The sequence below is a fragment of the Epinephelus lanceolatus genome, chromosome 21 (genome assembly GCF_041903045.1).
Source record: "Epinephelus lanceolatus isolate andai-2023 chromosome 21, ASM4190304v1, whole genome shotgun sequence".
NCBI classification, from domain to species: domain Eukaryota; kingdom Metazoa; phylum Chordata; class Actinopteri; order Perciformes; family Serranidae; genus Epinephelus; species Epinephelus lanceolatus.
Window position 1 is genome coordinate 8,804,509 of NC_135754.1, and position 23,869 is coordinate 8,828,377.

Here is a 23,869-nt window from a genome sequence, read left to right on the forward strand (position 1 = left end):
GCATCTGATCACCATACCTCCCAGACACTTCTATTTTTCAGGCATGTCCTGGTAGGAGGCCATGGGGTGGACCTCGAACACACTCAAGGGATTATATTTCTCATCTGGCCTGGAGCACCTGGGGATCCCCCATGAGGAGCTGGAAAATGATGCTGGGAAGAGGGGATGTGTGGAATGCCTTGCTCAGCTTGTTGCCCCTACGACCCGGCCCCGGATAAGTAGATAAAAATGGATGGATATCAGTAAAGGGATATTTATTGGTCTTAAATAGCATATAAGTAAGATTTGAACAAAATCTGAAATGTAAGACCAAAACCTCTAACTGATTTGACTCGGAATAACCCCACTATAACATCAGACCACTCAGAAGCAATTTAGCACAGGAAAGTTTTATATTGTTTTAATGAAAGGAGGACAGCAGGAGGCCGAGGGTAGGAATTGTGGGCAGTGTGCATGTATTCATACATGCATGTGGATGTCTTTCAGAGGGCAAAGCTCTTTGACAGAAGTGTGGGTTGGTTTGTCAGATGTGGATGGAGGAGAGAGGGGGGAGAGAGAGAGAGAGAGAGAGGGGGTACAGTGCAGACTCCAGACAGAAGGGAACAAAAGTGAGAGACTCAGCCAGAGAGCCAGCCAAGCCAAAATATCAGGCTTTCGCATGTGTGAGTATCTGGATGTGTGTGTGAGTGCTGTTCCAGGTTGGGTCTCTGTCGTTGCAGCGGCACATTCATACACAGCAGGCAGGGATGAGGGAGAGAGAAGAGCTGAGGAGAGCCATAGAGCAGAGTGAGCGACTCCTCTCTAAGGTCCGGGAGCTAGAGGAGCAGAACACCCAGCTTAACAAGGAAAAGAATGAGGTGGCCACTAAGTACCGAGCTGTAAGTCTGCTGCTCCGCTCTGCTGCATCTCCCTCTTTGCCTCTCCTTCTCCTTTCTCATTTTTTCCCTTTAAAAAAGTCATTCCTCTTTTGTTTCAATAACTTGATACTCTAGAACTCACATGATTTGTGATGTCTGAATTTCTGCTCGATAAGGGATTTTGAACGTGGTCATTATACCAACCCTGGGTGGATGAAATTAAGTGGATAATGATACCCTAGCAGAGGGAGAGAGAGATGCAGCCACTATGGCAGTCACTGTGTTCGAGCTTGTTTAAATGCTGCGTTTCTCTCTGTGGGTTTTTACTGCTGTGTTGACCATTTTCCAGCTGATCGTTTTATTGAGAGAGCAAGTACAGAGTGTGTTTTTTACTGAGACTGCTGTCATAGTTCTGTGAGGCACCATGCTGTTTCCTGGCCTGAGGCACGCTCTATGACTGATTGGTTTACTGCAAGGAGCACTGTTTGAATGACACATCCCCTTTGGTTGGGAAGAGGTGTTACCACAAGTTTTATTGTGAGAAATATAAACCCACATTGTTGTTTGGAAGCATTCAGCCCATAAATAAAGCACATTCATGTTGATTGCTGAAAAGATCAAAGTTTGAGTTCACCACTGATTTTTGAGAACAATAGCTGAACAATACTGTTTATCCAGTTTAATGAGAACTTAAAGCACTAACCAGTATTTTTATGAACAATAGCCCAAATGACTGTGTGGAATGTGGAAAACTTTTTAGTGATGAACCCACAGAAAATAATCACCAAATCTGCAGTTCCTCTCAGCTCTATGGATCTTTTAGCATCTTTTAGCTTACTGTTTTGGTTCTCCAGTCCTCAATTTTAGTGTTTTAATTCAGTCTTTTCGCTCTTATTAACAAATCTTCCAACTAAAGCAGGCAGCTGTTTTCTGTGAACTGTTGCCAAGACAAAATAGCAGAGAGACAAGGTCAGAGACTAGCTGTGAACAGTGTGGCATCTATTTGGCTAGCTTAAAGGATCTGTATGCAACATTCAAACTGCTTTCCAACCGCTGTGCAGTAACTCCCTGCCTCCAGTCATTTCAATGACGGGAAGGCAGTAAGGGGGGGGGGGGTAGTTTAGTAAGTTTAGTTTTATCAGTAGGGCTGATAATGTTGGTGTCTGAATACCCAGATTAATGGCGCTAGCAACTTACAAGGACAACCAGAGGAAAAACTGGGCCTGGGACAACATTTCAACCAAACTTCAGATAATTTGTAAATTGTCCAAATTTGTAAGAATCTTTGGTAATTTGAACGATTTCTGTTGTTTTGATACAGTTTGCCCCTGCCTGTCATCACAGCTGTGGAATGAAGTGGTAGCAGCCACTTTGATTTTTTGGGTAATGCTTGTGCAGGTAGGCCACATGGTGATGTGAAAGCAGCTTTAATAGCATCAGTATGGTAGCAAAACCTATTTGCTATATAAAGATAAAGTGGAGTCGGTTCTATAACTTTTGGAAGGTCTAAAACAGCCACAAAATCAAATTATTTTATCCCCACGCAAGTTAGCGGCGCGCTATTGGAAGTCAGCTGCTTGGCTGGCAAAGTTGACCGCTTGGCTGCACTCAGCTGTGCTCGGAGGCTCTAAGTTTCTAGTGCACCTACTCTATGGGCCCAATGACGTGGAAGCAGCACCGATCATCCAGGTAATTTCATACCACGGACATAGAGAGATTTTGGTTTCATGTGCCACTGAGCAACTTTCATAGGAATGAACAGAGCTCCACTACAAATGTTGTATCCACATCTTGTAATACACCCATGATGTACACAGAGCTATGTGGAAACTAAATGTTTGCTCAGTCAGCACTGGTGCTGCTGTTTTGCATTGTTTATGGATTTAGCACCAGTTGCTAGTAGCCACCTTCATGTTGAGAACCATTTCAAGACAACTCATACACTCTCAATTTTGCACAGAGCTCCATTAGGAGTCAGCTATTTTCCTTAGATAGTAGTGGAGATCAAAAAAGAGCTAAAGGGGGAGAGTAAATATTGGGCTTACATTTATGCAGCGTCCACAAACAGAATTCTAAATGAATGCTAAGGTTGCTTTGTGTCTGCTATAGGCCTATATGCTAATAGAAAACTTGCTCACACTTTCCACAACTTTATAAGGTGATAATGCATCAATATGGTGTTTATAGCTTTTTTCATTGCACTCGAGAGACCACATTAAATCAATTAATGCAGTTTTAAAGTACTATTCAATGTATATTTGCCAGATACCACAGTGTTCAGATGTTTAAGGAAAATACTAAGCCTTACTCAAAAATGAAACTATATTTATGACCAGTTTCTAAAGATTAACACCTTCACTTGAACAGAAGGGCTCAGGGATGAGTGCCACAGACAGGTTAGTAAAGGCACAAAGTATTGAGAGGCTTAAAATCAGCATTGCTGGTTTGTCTGCATCAGTGGGAATTCTTGACAAAAGAAAAATGTATATAATAGCATTATTAATGCTAATGCTTTAAACCGCAGGTAATGGTCTTCATATAGCAAATAGGTGTGACTCAGGTCTCATCACATGACCTCAGTGTGGAATGTAGGCCATATAATGATATTTTCATGATCAGATTTTCACAAGATAGGTCTGCATGTTGGGAAATTGACCTTTTAAGCTTAAAGTACTTTGTTACATATTCTTTCAATGCTCAAAGAAAAATGTAAAATAACACGATCCTTATTTTTTTTTATGTAAAACCATATATTTATGACACCATCCAACATAAAGAAACAACTGACTTTACTGCTTAAATGTACATCCGTCTTCTGCTCTAGTGTGTCTGTTCTCAGAACAGAGAACAGCATCCAAACCACCCTATGTCCCTTTTTGCAGAAATTATATTCTGTTCTTTTAAAAGCACATCATGACCCTTGGAGTGAAGACAAGATAAAATCTGTGTTGATGATGATGATAGCCATCATTTTGCTGATTGTTTTATTTTCCAAAAGTGAGTCAGTGTCACATTTTGGCGTGGAGGCAGAGGATTTAGAGTGTGGAGCAGCACGTGCTGTGGCCAAAGTTTGTGGAAAGCTCTCCAGGGTTGCCCATGGGATTTGGTCATTACTGGTGCTGAGTGCCTTAGCAGACTCCTTAGACGGCTTTGATGGAACGCATCGTAAAGGTTTGGACTGCAGCTCGTCACTCGCATTTTACTGTTGTCTGGATATGACAAATTCATGTGTGATATGTTGACCTCTAGCAAGTATTGTCTGCACTGTCAGTTCTTTTTATCAGAGTGGTAGTAAATCACTAAATCTACACTTTTTACTTACTAACATCACAACAAGTCAGTCTAGAAAGTGGGTATAAGATCACTGCAAATCTGTTTTACTTCTACAACCCTCACTGTTCCATATACTTCTTTAGTAGCCTTTTATTTCAGTGGAGGTAAAGTGATAACAATAACCACTTTTTTATTACCCCTTACAAAAAAAAATCACCAGGTGTGCTCTGACTCAAACTGTTTCTTTTCTTCACTGCTTAGATTAGCCAACCATAAATGATGAAGTTAATTTGTGGAGGAGACAGATCAGCCAGCATAGTTCATACCTCGCAGCCCTTCTGATTTGACTGCAGTGAGAAATGTGACCCCTTGTCAGAGCTATTTAGTGCTGCTGCTGCCTGTGGGAAGCCTTCCAGTTTTCCAGGGGAAGTTTTGTCCCGTTCCTCATTATCCCGTTGTGTGCTGAGGCTGAAAGGACACCTCACACATCTTTCATCAGGGTTACGATGAATTCCGGCTTCTTAATCAACCTTAATGCGCCACTGCCGTCAGCGCTGTCCTGACAGACTGGCATTCTTTTGACATTTACTGTTTTTAAATATAGGAAAAGTAATTGATTTCTCCAAATTATCTTTTCCAAAACAAGAGAAAGAAATATGTTTCCACTTTGCTGCTCTCAGTCTATGATATTAAGATAAAGTGATCCAAACCATGCAGTGAAAACATTTAAAAAATATTGTACCAAGCATCTTGTGTGTGTAGATCTGTAGCTGTCTGGTTAACCAGAAGCATCTCATGATCCAACTTTGTAATTCCAGAAGAGGATTTGGAACTATGGTTAATTAGATACGTCAGCCACCAGGGTATCATCAAGAAGTTTTTCCAAAAGTCTTCACTGTCATGTCGTCCATCTGGGCCCAGCTCATCTCAAACAAGCCTATATTTCTTAATTGTAAATAAAGTAACTCTGCATCCATTGATTCATGATTCAACACACAAACACACTTAATTTATCTATTTAATTTGATGAGGAAAGCAAAGAAGGCATGCAAGGCCAGGTGAAGGGAATGGGGGGAGGCATGGCTGGAGGGAGAGGAGAAATCTAAAACGACAGGAGAATTAGTGAAATGGCAAAAAAAACAATACAAAAAAAACAAAACAGATGAGAATATGATTAACCGTTCATGGGATTTGTAACAGACCATAAACCAAAGTTATTGGGCAAATATAAATTTTGACCTGATGATGGCGCTGGATGAAAAGTCAAAAGTTCACCTTAGTTACATCCAATACAATGCTGCAGGGATGGTTTTTTTTGTAGGCCAACATGAAAGTTAACATCGCCCTGGTTACCTTGATGAAAAGCCAATGGGATTTTCCCATGGATTTTGGATTTTTGCTGAAAATAAGCTCTGTGGTAAACAAAGGTTTATGATATTTACATGTTTTGTTCAACAAGATAATCTTCGTAAATAAACACAACTTCTTTGATTTCTGAAGCGTAAATTCAATTGCCAGAATGAAAAAGCTAACATTAGGCTGTAAGCAAACTACACTGTGGTCACATGACTTAAAGGATAACTTTGGTATTTTTCAACCTGGGCCCTATTTCCCCATGTGTATGTGTGTGTATGATTCATAGGTACAACTCGTTCTAAAATTGGTTCAGTATTGAGGGAGGCAGATGCAGCCGGGAGCCGCGAAACGAGCTAAAACGGTAACGGGGACAAATGCGTCCCGTATAAGTTTGCGCATTAAAAGTGCTTTTTTTCGCCACTGACCGGTTCAGATCACCAGTGTTATCTCTAAATAGCATAGTAAACGTTTCCCTTACCTCTGGGCTGTGTGTGACGTCATCTCGCAAGAGCTTTGCTCCACTGTGTCTGTAGCTCTCTCTACTCGTGGGACAGCCATTTTCTTGAGGAAGAGGTGTTTCAGGATTGGATGTCTTCTCTTCTTCGGCTGGCAGTAGTCATCTTGGGAGAAGTGAGCACTGCAGACCCGATGGTCTGCAAGGCGCAGTGTCTGGAGAGGAGTGTTAGCATCCATTTGTAGCACAACTAGCCACAACTTCAGCATCTCACCGTCCGACAAAGGCAGCCTATGAAAGCTGTACGGGGTGTTGTGCGACATCCTGTTCTTGCAATACGGATAACGATTGTTTTCAATCGATGCAGTAAAACTCTCAGCTGTACTCCGGGACAACCAGCGCCACTCGGAGCGGTGCTCTGCATGGCTCCTGTGTTTTCTTCCGGCAACAAGCAAAGCTCTCGCGAGATGATGTCACAGCCCAGAACAAGTGAAGGGTAAGGGAAACGTTTAGTATGCTATTTACAGAGATAGCACTGGTGATCTGAACCGGTCAGTGGCGAAAAAAAGCACTTTTAATGCGCAAACTTATATGGGACGCATTTGCCCCTGTTACCGTTTTAGCTTGTTTCGCGGCTCCCGGCTGCATCCGCCTCCCTCAATACTGAACCAGTTTTATAACAAGTTGTACCTATGAATCATACACACACATACACATGGGGAAATAGGGCCCAGGTTGAAAAATACCGAAGTTATCCTTTAACATCGCCACCACAACATGGCTGTAAAGTTGTGTTTGGCATGATGACGTTCTGTAGTCTCATTTAGCCACTTATTAACAACCACCTTTTTTTTTTTTTTTTTTTTTAAATATACAGAAGGACTTTGAAATTCAGGAGTGGGGTATTTATTGATGTTTTTATGTCATAGAACAAAATGTAAAAAGTCTCTTAAGCTTGTGTTAACGACAGACCTTATTTCAGGCATCTAACCAAAAACTCTTTCAAAAAACCCCATTGACTTCAAGGGACCCTGGAGTGCTAAAATGCAAACTAATTTTCAGGTTTTAGGACTCATTCCTGGGGCACTCTAAAGTTGTTGACACATTAAAAAAAAATATATTTTTAAAGTTAACCTAATGGTGGCGCTAGAGGAAAATACAGATCCCCAAAGTCATTCTCTGGGCACCATCATGGCAGTCCATTTTATAGTAGTCAGTAATTTTTGAGGGACCATGAATGTCTGCAAACAATGAATGGCAATCCATACAATAGTTGTAAAAATATATCAGTCTGGACCAAAGTGATGACTGACCGAGTGACATTGCCATCTCCTAGCATGGCTAAAAAGTGCCACCAAGGGAAAACTCAAAAAGCAGAGGAAAAAGATGTGACAGTACCACCCAGTCCTTGTGATTAACTCCTCACAAGTGCAGTGCAAAACACCAATAACAACACAATGAAAATAATTAGGGGAATACCACTACAAGAAAAAAAGGGTGGAAGAAGTGTTATTTTTGCTTCTCCCATTGTTTCAACCATCGTTGGTACAAATAGATATAAACAGAGAAATGTCCACTATTTACCCCTCAATTACTGCTAATGGGAAATAAATGTGGAGTGTTCCTGCAGAGCTATCCAGATGCCCCAGTTCTGCATGTGGAAAAACTTTCAGTCTGGACCTGGCTCTGAAGTTTCTGGGGCCCAAGGCAAACTATTGGACAAAAGACTGGCAGGGAGAGATGGATGAGGGTGGAGAGGGGAGGTAGAGGAAAGGCTAGGGACTGAAAGACTGATTTGATGTTCATAGGCAAGAAAAAAGAAGCAAATGAATGTATGAACAAATTGATCAGCAGAAATAAACTTTGAGGTGAGTTTCAGGTGAAAGTCTGCATGGGTAATGGGAATCTACAGATGGCTAGATCTGAGGTTTGAACTATCCAAATTTTTATAGTCTCCTGTACTCTGCTTTGGGCGTAGAATTTTTCTCTGTCATTAAAGAAGAAGCTTTATTGCTCAGATGGTGCATGGAGTACCTTATTTTATGTTTTTAGCCATGCCAGAAAAAGATTGTGGTTCATGGTAAACAAGTGATGACTTAGGGGACTAATGACTCACATGCAGCGGTGTAATGGCAGTTGTTGAGGTGGGTGTACCACTAGGTAAATGGGTAGGTTACCAAAGACGAAGTGTGTATACTCTCCTATACCGATCAGCCAAAAAATTAAAACCACTGGCTGGTGATGTTAATAACATTGATAACAGTACACTGTTCTGCTGGAATACCTTTGGTCCTGGCATTCATGTGGATGCCACTGGACTCAGACCAAGTACCCCTGTTCATGGCGACAACATGCCACACCACAAAAACTGCTTAGGAATGACCTAACAAAAGTGACAAAGAGCTCAAGGTATCAACCTGGCCTCCAAATTCCGCAGATCCCAAACTGACGAGCATCTGTGGGGCATGCTGGTATTCTACATCACAACCCACAGGATGCAAAGGATCCTCTTACCATAACCCTGATGCAAGACACTACAAGACATCCTCAGAGATCCTATGTCCATGTCTCAACAGGTCAGAGCCAAGTCTGATCCAAGGAGGCCCCACTGTGGATCAAGGGTCCCTTTAGGGTTGCACGAATGCTCGATCAGATTGGAGGCCAGGTTGATGCCTCAAGCTCTTTGTCATGTTCCTCATCACTGTATCAGAGAGCGCTGTTGCCATGAGAGGGGGTGCTTGGCCTGTAATGGTGTTTGGGTGGGTGGACCACGTCATGTGGCATCCACATGAATGCCGGGACCAAAGGTTTCCCATCCAGAGACTTTGGCCAGGGCTATTTGGTGTCATATTTGTTAGTTGTTTATATTAGTTTATCTGTCTTCATTTTCAGTCTTGTATTTCCACCCCTGTATTTAGTGTATCAAGAGGATTTTGTTTTGGGTTTCCTGTTTTATTCCTGTTTTATTCATGTATCATTTCTGGTTTTACTTCCTGCCTTGTGTGTTTTCCCACCTGTGCGATTGTGTGCCCCGCCCTGATATGTTTCACCTGTTCTTCATCAGCTCTGCTGTCTCATGTTCCTCATTATCACTTTTCTCCCTGGTGTATTTAGTCTGTGTTCTCCCTTTTGTCTGTGCCAGCTTATCTTTCCTGTTACAGAAAGCATTCCAGCTGTAAGTCTTTGTGGTTTTTGGACCATTCTTGTGTTTCTTTAACTCATTTTGGATACTTTTACCTGCTTTTTGGACTGCATACTTGTGTACTGAACTGGCTGCAGACTCTCAGTCATGTTTTTTTTTTAGTTTTTAACAAGACTCCATCAGAAATATCTTCCTGTTAGATTAAAAGCATCCGGCAGCTGAAACCGCAACCTCGTCCTCCCTCCGGTGTTATCACTCATCTAGCCTTTATGTCAAAAGGCAGCTGGCAATTAAATGGCAGGCTTTCTACCTCATAGAGCTACTTTGACATTCAGAATATTGGCTGCATTTGGCAAAGAGCAGCCAAACATAATCAAATATCATGTGTGTAACTGGAGGGCTTTCCCTGTAATGCTTTCATCTACAGTAACTATGTCCTTACTTTACCCTAAAACTCTGTAATCAGTATCAAGTGCAATTCAGATCTTTTGGTGAATTAATGAATATGACTTTGGACAGCAATGTAAACAGGAACCTTTGTGGTGTTTCTTGGTTGCAGGCCTTGGAGTTGGTATTATGAAAATCTGTTAAGTATTTGAATGTGTATCTGACTCACTGGAAGCCTTCATGCCAGATATGAGTGTTGGTGTTGGACATGAGTGGTGTCTGGAGAGGCAGCTCAGTGTCTCTGGCTTCTCCAGCTCAAGTGGGAGTTACATGAACAGATCTCTCTGTGCTGCCTCGCCACACAAGAACCCAGACCACATTGTCAAGAAAAAAATTCTAAGAAATCAGTTGTTTTCATGTTTTTCTTTTGGGTGGCTGGATGTCTTCCATGGCTTAGTGGCACTGGCAGAGTGCTTATCCTTGCTTATATAACTGTGTCCACTTTTGGGCAGTTTTAGATTCCGTGTTATTCTAGCTTTATGTACTTTAGAAAGGTCATATATGGTTGTGTTTCCACAGCCTTTGGTTTACAGTGAGAACCATTATTGCTATCAGATGAATATGCTGGAATTTGTATTGGTCCAATGAGTACCTCTTATACAAAATGTAGTTTTCTCATTTTCACTTCATTTCATTTGCATGTTGGTCGCCATTTTTAGCCACAACTGACCTCTCTGCCTGCAGTTTCTGATAAAGTGGATGGCTACCACGTTCTGAAATATGAACATTCTGTGCATATAAAAATAATAAAGTAAATATATATCACAAAGGTGGTTAGATTTCAAAGTACACATCTACACATGTCTAGACTCTATAAAATGCAAATACATGGCTCTCTGTAGACTCAGTATTCTGAACAGATGTACAGTTTTTACATATCCAATACTTATAGGTTTCCTATAGCCTGGAAATCCAGACTCAAATCTAGAAAGATTTTGAGTCTGGACCTCACTGATACACCCTTCCTACCCAAGGGGCAGCACTAACTGAGGAATATTAAATGTCGCCGCACGCAGTTGGATAGCACGATGGCCAATCAGAGCAAAAAACAAGGTGACGCATTCATTGCAGTAAGCCCTATTGGTTTGCCGACCAGTGGGGCTAACTGATATATTATGCTTTTGACGTATCCCATCGGCAAAACAGCAAAAACATCCTTCCTGGGAGCAGTGGCAGCTGCTGGTCTTTCAAGGAGGGGAAGCTCATTTTCGGCCTACATCATAAAATGTGTCTGTTTATTTATACGTAAATTCTACCCTCTGGGGCTGCTGCGCGAGGCTAGTGTGACCGCCTGTGAGTGCTTTGGGACGGTGGAGCGGCTCACAGCAGCACCCGCTGCTCGTTGGGGACAGTAACTGCAGAGCGACAGAAGTCAGAGTCTCCAAACACGAGTACAGTCTCCATTAACACCAGAAAAGATGCTAGATTTGTCGCTAGTCGTTTTTAACAAAGAAAAAGTCACTAAGAGGATTGGAAAAGTCTCCAGATCAACTCAGAACAGCGGAATGAAACTTGAAAAATGCTCCGGTGGTGGTTTATATTTCAAGATCGCTGATTTGCTCATTTCGCTGTCAATCAAAAAGGGATTCAGCCTCAGACAGATCATCCACTCATCATGCAGAAGCCCAGCGTCCAGGCCAGCTGAGGCCAGCCCACTGCCCCATAGACCCCCAGAGACGCTGAGCGTCCAATGGGCGGGACAAAACCGAGCATTCATCCAATGACTGTCTAGTTTCGCTGCAGTGGAACAACCCACTCTATGCTTCCCCACTGAAGTCTTTGGACGCTGAGCTTCCACTGTTTAATGCACTGTGACGCTATGGGAATGAATGAGAAGAAAGTCGCGTCAGTGACCTGTGATAAGTAGCTGATTCTGAACAAAAGTTGAACGCGTTCTAGCTCATATTTAGTCAATGAAATGTAAACACAACAGTACATATTTGACCACTTATTTAGGGGAAGCTGAGCTTCCCTTGCAGTCTTAGAGCAATCGCCACTGCCTGGAAGTGAAGGCTTCTAGTCTTCTATTCCTCTCTCAAGGAAAAAGATAGGTGTAGTTGGCTTAGCATATCTTCCAAAGCTAAAGTGAATGGACGCAGTCCTTCGGCAGCTGCCATCTTGGCTGTTTACTTTTCGACTCCTACGGCGCAGTGCTGTCTTCATCATGATATGCCCGCCCAGAGCCCGCCTCTGTCAGATAGACTGATCTGAGTGGTCCGATGGCAATTCAGCAGGCTCTGCTCGTCGGGGCCACATCCCCGTGCAGAGCAAATTTGAATTTGCTAGGGGCAGGGCATCTGGATTTCCAGGTTAGGTTTCCTATACACTCTTTACGGATATATATTGCCTATATTTTAGTCAGCAATGTTGATTCAAGGTCCACTTACTCAATATTTATGGAGCTTTCAGTCACATGTCATGGTCTTCATCAGCAGATGGAGTTTATTTGCTTATTCCTTCTCATGTCAGTTGTCATACTGCGGTCACATCTTAGCCTGGTTCCAGACCATAGACCCCGCCCACTCAACTGAGTAGGCTTGCATTACTGGTCTGGCATACTGCAATGAATTTGCGATTTATCTCGTCCAAACGATGGATGGACCAATGAACGCCGGGGGTGGGGGCGGGTCTAGTGATTAGCCAATCAGCGCCACGCTGATGTCAAGCTGTATGCCGGTGGGTAACTGGTGAGGATAGCAACAATGGCGACCGCTACAGATCCTACAGACCACATTAACGATGCTATCGAGGTATTTCGCCACTACTCGCGTTAATGGAGGACCAAATTAAGGAAGCTGCTAAACTGGATTTAACGGCGATGCAGCTGGGTGTGCACGATGACGGAGACATTTTAAACGGGCAATGCTCGCTTGTTTTCGGCACCCCCGAGGCATGGATACTAATGACGTCAGATTCTGGGTGAGTTGTTGATCTCTACTGATTGGTTAGGGAAAAATCAAATTCCCTCCCCCTTGTAAATCGCCTTCAATGGAGGCAATGTCAGACTGAAGGTTCTGGGAGCTTCAGTCTGACACTCAGGCTAGTCACATCTGTACAGTCATGATGAAGGCCATGAGATGTGGTTGAAAACTCCTGAAAACGGTCAACCTGTCATCAAATACTAAAGAATTTTCACACCCCTCAGCATCTTAGTGACGCTATGTAATGGTAATGACTGTACGTAAGAAACAAAATGTTATGTTAAAGCCGCTACAAGGAACTTTTAACTGGATATGCAAAAGTCTCTCGTTTCTGCTGATGTCCGTGCGTGACCTACAACAGCAAATGAGACCATCGGTGTGAAAATAAGCTATTTCTATATAGTGTATATCCATACCTTTAGGAAACTCTCTCCGGGTCCGCCCCAGGTCGCTTCCAGGACGAAAGGATTTACGGCACTCAGACGGCACACGTCATCTTACCTAGCTGCTTACATTTATAGTGACTCTTAAAAATAGTCGCTATTCCTCCTCCTCAACCCGAAGTCCGCGGTGAGTTAAAATAGCAGCAATCATTGGGTAAAAGTTCTGTGAAAGCACTGGATTCACCAACAGTCAGCCACGTCTCAGTCACACAGAGAAAATCCAATCCTCGGGAAGTCAGGAAATCCTTCAGGATAAACGTTTTGTTCGCTAGTGATCTAGCAGTTACCAGCCCAATCCTGGCTGGAGCCGGCAGGTCCACGGCGTTAGCTGTCCAGGGAGCCACACACAGAGGCTGCAGGTTGCGCAGATTCACCCCGCGCTCCCATGAGGAGAGCAGGGGCCGCGGGGCTGGAATACCTCATTCGGGCCGACGACAGGTACCAGCCTGCCACGGCAGAGGTGAGCTAGGATCCCCGATAGGAGCGGGGGCAAAGTTTTCCCGTCTTGTTGTTTCATTCATCCCCAAAACAAACACATGCGCGAGCCAGGTAAGCGTCTTTATGACAATACGTGCTAGAGCTCATGGGAAATGTAGGCTTCATTCCGGCAAAACACTATCGCTTTTGTCCACAGGGTCGCCAAAATCAACTCAAAATGAAAGTTCCTTGTAGGGCCTTTAAAACATTATTGACTTTTGGTTTCACACTCTACATGAAGTGCAGTCTCTTGGATGAAAGTCCGTTTTTATTTGACCCATCCACCTCTCCTCACTCCCACCCCACCCAGACTTTCTCTCTCTTTATACTACGTCAATTGCTCTCAGTAATCTATGTAACTGGTTTTACAGTGGAGTTAGTTAAAAACCCAGTGCCTCTTATGCAGATGCCAAAGACATACATGGGTGTATTACCAAACAGGCCTACCAGGCTCAAGCCCAGGGGCCCAAGGGCTCAGAGGGCCTCTAAACCACAGCGTCTGTGTGAAGTTGCTGTTATTAACTTTGCATTACTTGTCAAAGTGCTTAGTCATCATGTCAGTAAGAAAGCACTAAAAGTCCTAATAAAAAGGAAAAACTAAAGGAATAGCCCAAACATTAACTTTGTAGATGTCCCAAGAAGGAAACCTTCATGAAACATTTTAAGAGAGTGTTTCTATCCCCTCAGTTTATCTACAGTACTTAATATGCACTGAGTAGTCAGTGCATATTCACACGCCGAGCACTGTGACAAAGCAGTGGTATGAAACATCCTGGGAATGAGAACAAGCTGAAATGGTAGTGAGGGGACCTTGAGTCTAGATGTTTTTATTTAATATTATTAAGGGAATGGGGAGACTTCCCAAATGATGAAAAGTGGGACATCTACATCATGACATCTGAGCAAACGCTATGTACCTACAGTATGAAGACCATGTAAAAATGGTAAAGCAGACAAACCAAAAAACAGAACTGCAGTTTCCAAGTTAACCTGAATAACCTGTCAAGATATATTACTATTAAGCAATTACTAGCTACTGAACTTTCACAGTCAAGTTACACATTATTTTCATCAAATCTAGCCTATGTTCTAGAATTCAAAGTACAAGTAAAATATGAATGTTCAAATAACTATTTGCTCAGCTAGGATGCATTTATATTCTGTTTTTATTTACTATTTTCTATTGCAATGGCCAAATTTCCCATGAGATTATTAAGCTCCACCCTACCTTAATCATCATGCCATCTTGTGACCCCGCTTGATGTTAACTCTAGATATGGAAATACTCAGTCTAGTCTTTGTGGGTCTTCATTCAAGAAAAACATCCACACTTGTATCTAAAGCACAGTATGCCTCGTTGTTCTCACTACAATGAATGCTGTGGCATTGTGGGGGGACCATGTGGGCGTGGGCGCTCAAGACATTTATGTCAATTATAATGTAGACTGAGAGGCATTTTTGACTCTGGAATACTGCCCTTGTTTTCTTGTCTTTCTGTGGTGTGGCTTTGATGCTACAGCTGAGGGCTGCTTTTCTTTGGTACAACAGCACAACGTTAAAGGCTTTTCTCCTGACCTGACATCCTACACCAACCGTCATCCCTGTGGGACACCTTTGGATCCTGTGAAAGTGCGCAGAGCCACCTGTTTCTGGGGGAGGAGACTACAGTGAGGAAAGAAAACAAGAGACGTGGTCGTCGTGGTAAAACACAGTCTAAGAATGGACCGAGCAGTGGCTACCTGCATAGTTACTAGTAGCAGTAGAAGGCTGTGGGCAGGCTGGAATTATATACAGAGGAATCTTTGGATTTCAGTAATGTTCATACCAGCACACCTTAAAATGAGATGAATGGTTGATTGAAAGGAGAGGAAGAGCACAAGAGTGAAAAGAAAAAGAGGCTTACAGAGAGGAAAAGAAGGCTGACAGATTAAATCGCGTGAGGAAAGCAAAAGAAAAGGTGAGCAGAGCTGTTAATGGGAGAGTACAGACTGGAGCACCATCAGTGAGTTAATGCTCTTATTGCTGACACCCACCTGGAACAACAAGAACAGCTGTGTGCCATGCAAAGAAGGAGACAGAGAAGTGAATAAGCATCTCTGCAGTAGAGTGGAAACATTGTCAGAACTGGGGGTAAGTTGCTGCATTGCCAAACAGGTGAAGTCTGCAAAGCAAGAAAGTGTATAGCCTGGAGGAATGATGTCTGTGAGGCATCAGCGTTGCCACTCCCTCTCTGATGAATCTGAGGAGGCCAATGGAAACCATGCAGATCCTGAACCAGAACTGGAGCCTGAAGAACTGGATTGGGATGGCTATAGCACCACACTGGAGCACAGATTAGCAGCTGTGGGTAACTCATGCTAGTTTGTAAATACAGTAGCAGACTGTGGAGTGTACTGTATATTTTTCAAAACTAACTGTAGCAGTAGAGCTAAACCTCAATTGTCTACTTGCATAATGTAATCTGACATAACCGCTTTACAAACTGCATGTCTGTTTACTTCCTGTCAGTTCTACAGTAATGTTACCTTGGCCTCCTACCTTTGTGATTACAGTGCTTTTCCATCCTTAGTAACTTCACTTTTCACAGTTAGCTTTGTACATATTGTTAACAGTATTAACCATTTGTTTGTGTATGTAGTGTTTTCAAACGTGGTAATCACCTCAGTGTGTTTAAATAGCAAGGTTAGCTAGTCAGCTAGCTTAGCTGGCTACTCAAATGAAGAAAAACACTGTCAAGTTTATGAGGAGGGTGCTCAGCTCTACGGAGCTTTACTGCTTGCTTTCACAAGACGGTGTACAGTTACTTTATTTTTTAGCAGCTCTTCCAAGCAGTAAAGGTAAAAAAGAGTCGTTAGCCAAGCTCTGAAAAGTTTTGCTAAGATAAAAATCTTAAATCCCTGGTAAAAAATGTGAATAGTTAAGTAGCCTAAGAACTTTGTCAACTCATAATGACACTCCTCATTTAAAGGTTTGGAGGTATTAATAATAAACCACAGATAAAATTATTCTGACAATCTGAAACTTTGGTTGGCTAACTTGTTCTGTTTGTGTTAAGGCCAAACATACAATTTTCATTAGGCTACTTGGCAAGCTAGTTTGCCTCAACGTGGTAAGCTTAAATTGAACATTCACTAACCTGTGCATTATCTTTTCTTTTTGATACTGTGTTCCAAAATATTTCCTTCGAAAATCAATTACACCATACATGTGTAACCACTTGCTAACCAAACTCAATTGCAAGAGTAATTGCTGGAGTTGTACATTTTTGCAAACTGCGGATATGTTACATTTGTTTCTTCTTGTGTCTTCCACATTTCGAAATATAATTTTCTGTTCAACAATGTTGTAAGTTTAGGCACAAAAACCCCTTGGTTGAGGGTAAAATAAAACACCATGTTTTTGCTTCAAAAGGCCCGTTTCCACTGAAGAAGTTCCTGGTACTATTTGGGGGGCAGGAACTACTACAGGAACGTCCTCTTGCTCGGCCCTCTCAACCGCCGTGTCTCCACTGAGAGAGGAAGGTTCCTGTAAAGTTACCGGCTCTGGATGTGACGTAATCATTGCGCGACCATTTTGGCCGGGGGATGTAGGGACGCCGTTAGCCGATAGCGGTGTCTGTAATAACTCACTAAATGGCCCATGAAGAAAATATTTTTTCCAGCGGATTCAATTCAATTCAATTCAATTTTATTTATAAAGCCCAATATCACAAATCACAATTTGCCTCACAGGGCTTTACAGCATACGACATCCCTCTGTCCTTAAGACCCTCACAGCGGATAAGGAAAAACTCCCCAAAAAAAACCCCTTTAACGGGGAAAAAAAAAACGGTAGAAACCTCAGGAAGAGCAACTGAGGAGGGATCCCTCTTCCAGGACGGACAGACGTGCAATAGATGTCGTACAGAACAGATCAGCATAATAAATTAACAGTAATCCATATGACACAATGAGACAGAGAGAGAGAGAGAGAGAGAGAGAGAGAGAGATGCAGGTAATGACAGTAGCTTACAACAACATTAATGAAAGTAATAATATTATAGTTATAGTTCTGGCTACTGTGGTACAATATGTTGAAAGTATGTATTAATATCAGACAGTATACTTGTGTGACAATAGTCATATGTGTATAATAACAGTAGAAGTATGACTAATGACTAATGATGGCAGCAGCAGCAGGAGGCATCTGGCAGGACCACGGCAGCAGCACAACCACACACGTCACACTGTCCAGGCACCGCTGCGGTATGAGTTATTCTGAGAGACAGTGGAGCGTCTTAGTTACAACATGATTGAGCTAAATGGAGTAGTTTCATGTCGTATCCGACAACGGGAGGCTTTTAACAGATGACGTCCTGATGTTAGCTTTGATGCTGCTGGTAGCTGATGCTTTCTAGACATCGTGACTTCCCATAACTGAATAAATACCACACATATCAACAAAAAACTGCTTTGCTAGCTCAATCATGTTGTAACTAAGATATCCGCTGGAAAAAATATTTTTTCACAGGCCATTTAGTGAGTTTTTATTACATGGCGGCGGAAGCTATATGACCGAGCTAACCCTCGTCTGCTGAGTTTTAAAAATGCCGGCTATTTTGTTGCTTTCTGTTGTCGTCACATCCCTCCTTGAGTATATCCAGTCAGCACCAAGTAAACCCCAGGCCCCAGCCAGGAGTCTTTCGGGGCCGTTCTGAGTACCTACCCCGAGGCAGGGACTTGTTTAGCCCCTGTAAAAGTTCCGGAATTCTGTCCTTCGGGGGTGGTTCCTGCGGTGGAGACACGCACCAATGGCCCCGGCCCCGTAAAATTACCCCGAAGTTCCTGCGGTGGAAACGGGCCTAAATACTTAGTTTGGTCACTACAAATTTGCCTAGAAATGTCCTGAACTCTTGTTAAAAAATATCCACTTTTGTTGGTCTCGAGCAGAGTTGGGTATAACGCGTTACAAAGTAACGCTAGAGTTAGAGTACTTTGATTACTTTTTGCAGTAATGAGTAACCTAACGCGTTAGTTTGCTGTTTGAGTAACCAAATACTTAAGTACATTTTCAAACAAGACATCAGTTACTTCCGTTACTTTTAGAATGCTGGTCCTTCAGCTCCGAAACAGCAACGGCTGTTTGGTTCTAATAACGCAGATAACGTTAAACCTATCAGTCTGAAAGAAGCCACGGAGCTTGTGGCTCGCTAAGTGGTCAGAGAAATCCTGCCGTTGTCTACGGTGGAGTCTAAATAGGTGGAGTAGGACTCGCTGACAGACATATTTCAGACTCAGGACTTGCATTATGCCTGGTACACGCTACACGCTGGTACTCACCAGTTATCCCCGGTCGTCTTTCACGGTGTGAACTTGACTATTATTTGAGTCACTGTCAGAACTGTGTCTGGTCACGTGCCAGCCGACATGTTGTTGTAGTCACCTAAAAGTGTCCGCAGATGGCAAGAGCTACATTTGAAGCGCCATATGTAAACTATGAAGCTACTGTATCTTCCACAGGAAGTTCTGACAAATGTTTCACAATAAAAGTCTATTTAGAAAATGGAGGGATTCTCTAGCCGAGGTTATAAGGGGCTTTTAATTTGAAACAAGTGTTGAGTTTGAAATGATATGTTAACTTTACGGAGCGGATAAAAAGTAAATATATAAACACACAGAGGGATTAATAAATAACGGACCGTCTATAATGTAGTTTGTTTCAAATGAAGCTGGGAGCCTCTGCAGTTGTGGTGAGTAAAAGCCCCGCCGCTATTTGTTAATGTTATTACTTTATGTCCGACCATGAGGATGTACCATTGTTTGCTAGCTTGATGCTAATGACAGTAACGTTAACTCAGCGGGTTGACAAAGTGCCTCTGCTGTTTCACACCATCATTTCCCCCTTTTACTCTGTGTGGTAACATCCCTAGAGGAAATATTAAAAACGCTGGGGTGTTGTTGTCATACAGTTGTCTACGGCAGCAGATCATTCTGTGTTTCTACTGGTCAAAGTGACGGCTGTGATGGGATGAATTGGATCTCAGTGAAGGGCAAGTGGTCCATAACTTTAATTTTGGAGACAAAAAAATGTAGGCGCCCTGTGGTCCATTGCCCAACAGGAAATGTAGAATGCTCAAAAGTACTTTAAAAGTGCTTGAGTTACTTTTCTCAGGGAGTAACGTTGGAAGTACTTTTAAAGTAATTGAGTTACTTTACTCAGGGAGTAACGCAGTAAAGTAACTTGTTACTTTTTTAGAAAGTAACGCAGTAACGTACTTTGATTACTTTTAAAGTAACCCTTACCCAACACTGGTCTCGAGTAGTTGTCTGGTAGCCATCTTCCCTATGTGTCACATCATCCACCACCCTTTCCGTCTCCTGATGAGGATTAGCTCATATACGTCAAATCTGACCTATGTCACCTAAGCAATGGTATGATACATATGAAACGTACAAGTATAACATATCCATGGTTTGCACACCACCAACATTGCATTCTGGCGACTGGGCTGTGCTAACCCTAGCAAACATTAAGGAACATATAGACCCTAAAAACTAGGCAATGTTTGTAGTACAGCAGTTGTTTGCATACATTGCTAAAAAAAAAAAAATCCAAATGCCAAATACTTCCAGTGTTATCACCAACCTTAAGGCAATGCTAACACAACCTTCTTATAGCAGTTTTACTGGTGCTAACAGGAGAAACACAGGTGTATTTAATAACATTATTGATGGCTCCAGATCATTTAGGTGTTGCAGTGAGCAATACAGTAATGCCAATTTACGTCCACTTTAAGTTTTTGCCACTGACAGGCTCAGATTGTTATACTACCTGTCTGACAGCATTATGGGAAGCATCTCAACAGAGATAGAGCTTTTTGTTTAAGAATAAGATCCTTTGTGTTTAATCAGAAACAGCCCCGAAATCGCTATCGCCAAAGCTACCAGACTCCATTTAAGTAAACAATCATTTTAGCGTGTAGAGTCATCTTATTTTTACATCAGACTGAATGAATAAGGGTTTATTTCAATCAAACCAGAGTAGGTGATTGTTGTTACAGTGGTAATACAAATCAAGACAGTTTTTAAGAATTTTATTTTGTTTATGTTGACTTTGTATAAAATTTGTATAAAATTACTCTTTATTTAATGTTGATGCTATTTCTGTTTATGTTTCTGGTCAAACAAAAACAATCTTATTCTTAAAAAGGTCTATCTCTGTAGGGGTCCTTTACATGATGTTGTCAGACACTTAAAATAATAATCTGAGCCTGTCAGTGGTGAAAAAAGGCATTTTAAGTGGACGTAAATTGACTGTGTGCACATTCCCTGAATGGTGACATCGCAGCTGCTGCCAGCTGCAGCCCTCTCACTCAGAGCTGGACCAGTTTCAAAAACTGTTTCTCTCATTAGTCACTTAGACACAAAAACGTGGGAAAATAGAGTGTGAGTTTGAATAAACCGAAGATACCGTGTACTTTCTGTGTTGAAGCTGTGATTAATGTCTTCTTGTGATACCTGCCAACATCTGTTCAGTTATCACTAGGTGAAAGTGTTAAAGGTGCAAATAACCTAACACGAGGATGGAAATGATGTGAGGAGGTCTCAGTAAAGGCAGGGAAAGAACTCGAACCAAGTGCTTTTATGGAAATAAATGCAGATGGAAATGTGGTCGTCTGATCATTTCACAAATGCCCAGATATTTGGGTATGCTATTAGCTCGTTCCAAATGCCTTGCCCATGATGACTGGTCCATAAGAAAGTAACAGGAACCAGAGCAGGCTGCCGCAATCAGATCTTTTCACTCCTGTTATGGATGGCTGTTGACTAGGTCATCTGGTGTTTGGTAGAACTTGCTTATCAAGTCAGCATTGTACAGCACGTCACTGTGTTGCCTCCTCAGCTGTACTATATTAAGGCAGCTGCATTTTGACAAAGGGAAGGTTTCTTCTGACTTGACGGAAGATAACTTTCATCTTGTGGTGGTAAGATACTATACTTTCTTTGTTTCAGCCACTTTTATTCAACTAAACTCTTCATATTAATGTTTTATCCCTTAGCCTTTTTTCTCTTTCTTTTAACTATTTGTCTCCTTACTAAAACAACAGTATATTTGCTGTTTGGTTAAAGTTGTGTATCGATCAATGAAACAATCATAATATTTCTTTTGACGTAGCGATATTATTATGTAATAGCATACAGCAAATTAGAGCCATTTTGGTAAAATGCAACATGATTTGTTTTGTTCTGTTTATGTAGAATGTTTTAAAAAGTTTACAAGTTAAATATTGCAATTTTGTCAATGAGAAATTACTCTATTGGGAATTTGTAAATCATAAAAAAGGGGGTTTAAAAATGGAATTATCTTTTATCCATCTATTGTTTATTAAAATCTAACAAAAACTAGACCTGTAGCAGGTATACTGGCTTCCACAGCAAAACACAGCAGAAAATCTTGATGAAGAATAATGATTTATAATATGTCTAGCAAAAAAAAAGTCCAAAATGTGACATATGGTACATGAAAATGACAAATAATTAGAGAAATATGCTCGAAATACTGTATCTAATACAACACTGACGTTAAGAGTTGTAGATCAAACTCTCTTTGTGTTTGTTCACCCGCAGGAGCAGGAGAGTGCCCAGGCGTCTGAGCAGCGCTGCGTCCAGCTGGAGAAGGCCCGGCGTGAGCTGGAGCGGCAGCTGTCAGGCCTGTCAGAGCGTCTGGAGGAGGAGGAGGCCTGCTCAACCCAGCTGGCCCTCCACAGGGATAGGCTGGAGGTAGAGTGCAGTAGCCTCAGGAGAGACCTGGATGAGCTGGAGAGCACCCTGACTGTGGCTGAGCACGCTAAACAGGTAGAACGTTACATGATCTTCACCAGAGGATCGCCTCCTGGCTCAGTGGCAGCACTGAGAGGGGTTGTGACATCAAGTTAATTAAAGACCATAAATTAAAGTTGGAGGGAAATCTTGATCTTGATCTTGAGTTACTCCAAAATAATACAGCAGCATATTTGCTGTTTCAAGTGTTCAGTTTTAGTTTAAAGGGATAGTTCACCCCAAAATTAGAAATATTCTTCCCCTTACCTTTAGTGCTATTTATCAATCTAGATTGTTTAGGTGTGTTTCCGAGTGTTGGAGATATTGGCCATAGAGATGGCTGCCTTCTGTCCAATATAATGGAATCAGATTGCTTGTCTCGGCTTGTCGTGCTAAGTGAATGTCCTAAAATGTCAAACTTTTCCTTATATTTATATTGTAGCTAATTGGGGAAACCAGTGGCAGCAACAATCCGCTTTTCCTCTGTTTTGTCACATGTACTTTTATGTAGTTAAGCAGCATGGAAACCAGATGAACCTGTGAGGTCCTGTATTATTTGCTCTGGCAGATACTTCTGTGCCCCCCGTCCTGTTAGGACAGATTTCCAGCAGACCTGTCCCAGGTCGAGCCAATCACAACCGTTTATCTAATATGTGGCATGTTTCATACGATGACTGACAACTTGGGAAGCCTTAGTGCATTACTTTCTGATGTCGTTGTTGGCTTGTGCACCCTTGCGTCAGGGACATGATGGCGATCATAAACCAAGCTTAGTAAAGAGGAGTGTCACTAAGGCTTTTTTAAAAACAACCAAGACGGCAGCACCTGATGTGAAACTTTCTGCTGAAGTACCATTATCAAAATCTGAGGATGAACAACTTTCCTGGGGGCCTGGCTCTAGCTTATTGGTAAAGGCTGTATGCGGCCTGAAAGAAATGCCTGCAAACAATACTCAGCTCTTTAAAAAAGTAACCTCCAACATAAATTTTTGTTTTTTAAAAAAATATCCATATTTCTATTTACATATTCTTCATAAGAAAGATTTTAAAAAAATATGATAAAAATCTTATTGCCTTTGTTTGAGCTTGTTTCAATGATCCTTTTACTTATAACAAGGACTACAAAAAAGGTTGTATTGTGCTGATGTCTCAGTTGCCAACTAGCTAGCTAGCTAATGTTTGTTTGGAAATTGCTGATTTATGCATGACAGGCCCACAATCTTACATACTTCCATGTCGCATGGCCCCTCTTGACGGTATATGACGCCCGTAGTTGCTTCACTTGTTACAGCTCCACTAATATCAGTGCAGACTGGCAGGGTAGTATGGGTTGATAACGTTAGCCTACAGAGCACTGCTAGTGGCCTGGTAATGAAGCAGTGCTCTTTTTTTTAATGATGACTTGTTTGATCAATGGGCGACATGGTGGTGTGGTGGTTAGCACTGTCGCCTCACAGCAAGAGGGTTCCCGGTTCGATCCCGGGTGTGGGAGCCCCTCTGTGTGGAGTTTGCATGTTTTCCCCGTGTCAGCCTGGGTTCTCTCCAGGTACTCCGGTTTCCTCCCACAGTCCAAAGACATGCAGATTGGGGCTAGGTTAATTGGTGACTCTAAATTGTCCGTAGGTGTGAATGTGAGCTGTCTCTATGTGTCAGCCCTGTGATAGTCTGGCATCCTGTCCAGGGTGTACCCCGCCTCTCGCCC

General features: G+C 42.2%; 1 protein-coding gene across 2 annotated transcripts in view; it reads left to right on the plus strand.

Moving 5' to 3' along the window:
• LOC117247589 (putative uncharacterized protein MYH16) overlaps positions 1-23,869 on the plus strand; it is an 82,618-nt gene that overhangs the window by 17,013 nt on the left and 41,736 nt on the right. Inside the window, exons 1-2 of one of the 2 annotated variants that reach the window (XM_078163134.1) lie at positions 569-878; positions 21,977-22,204. In XM_078163134.1, the coding sequence (XP_078019260.1) occupies positions 747-878; positions 21,977-22,204 (360 nt within the window). In that variant the 5' untranslated portion in view covers positions 569-746. Of the gene's footprint in view, positions 1-568; positions 879-21,976; positions 22,205-23,869 lie in introns of those variants that run through there. The other variant, XM_033612173.2, reaches the window with a different exon arrangement.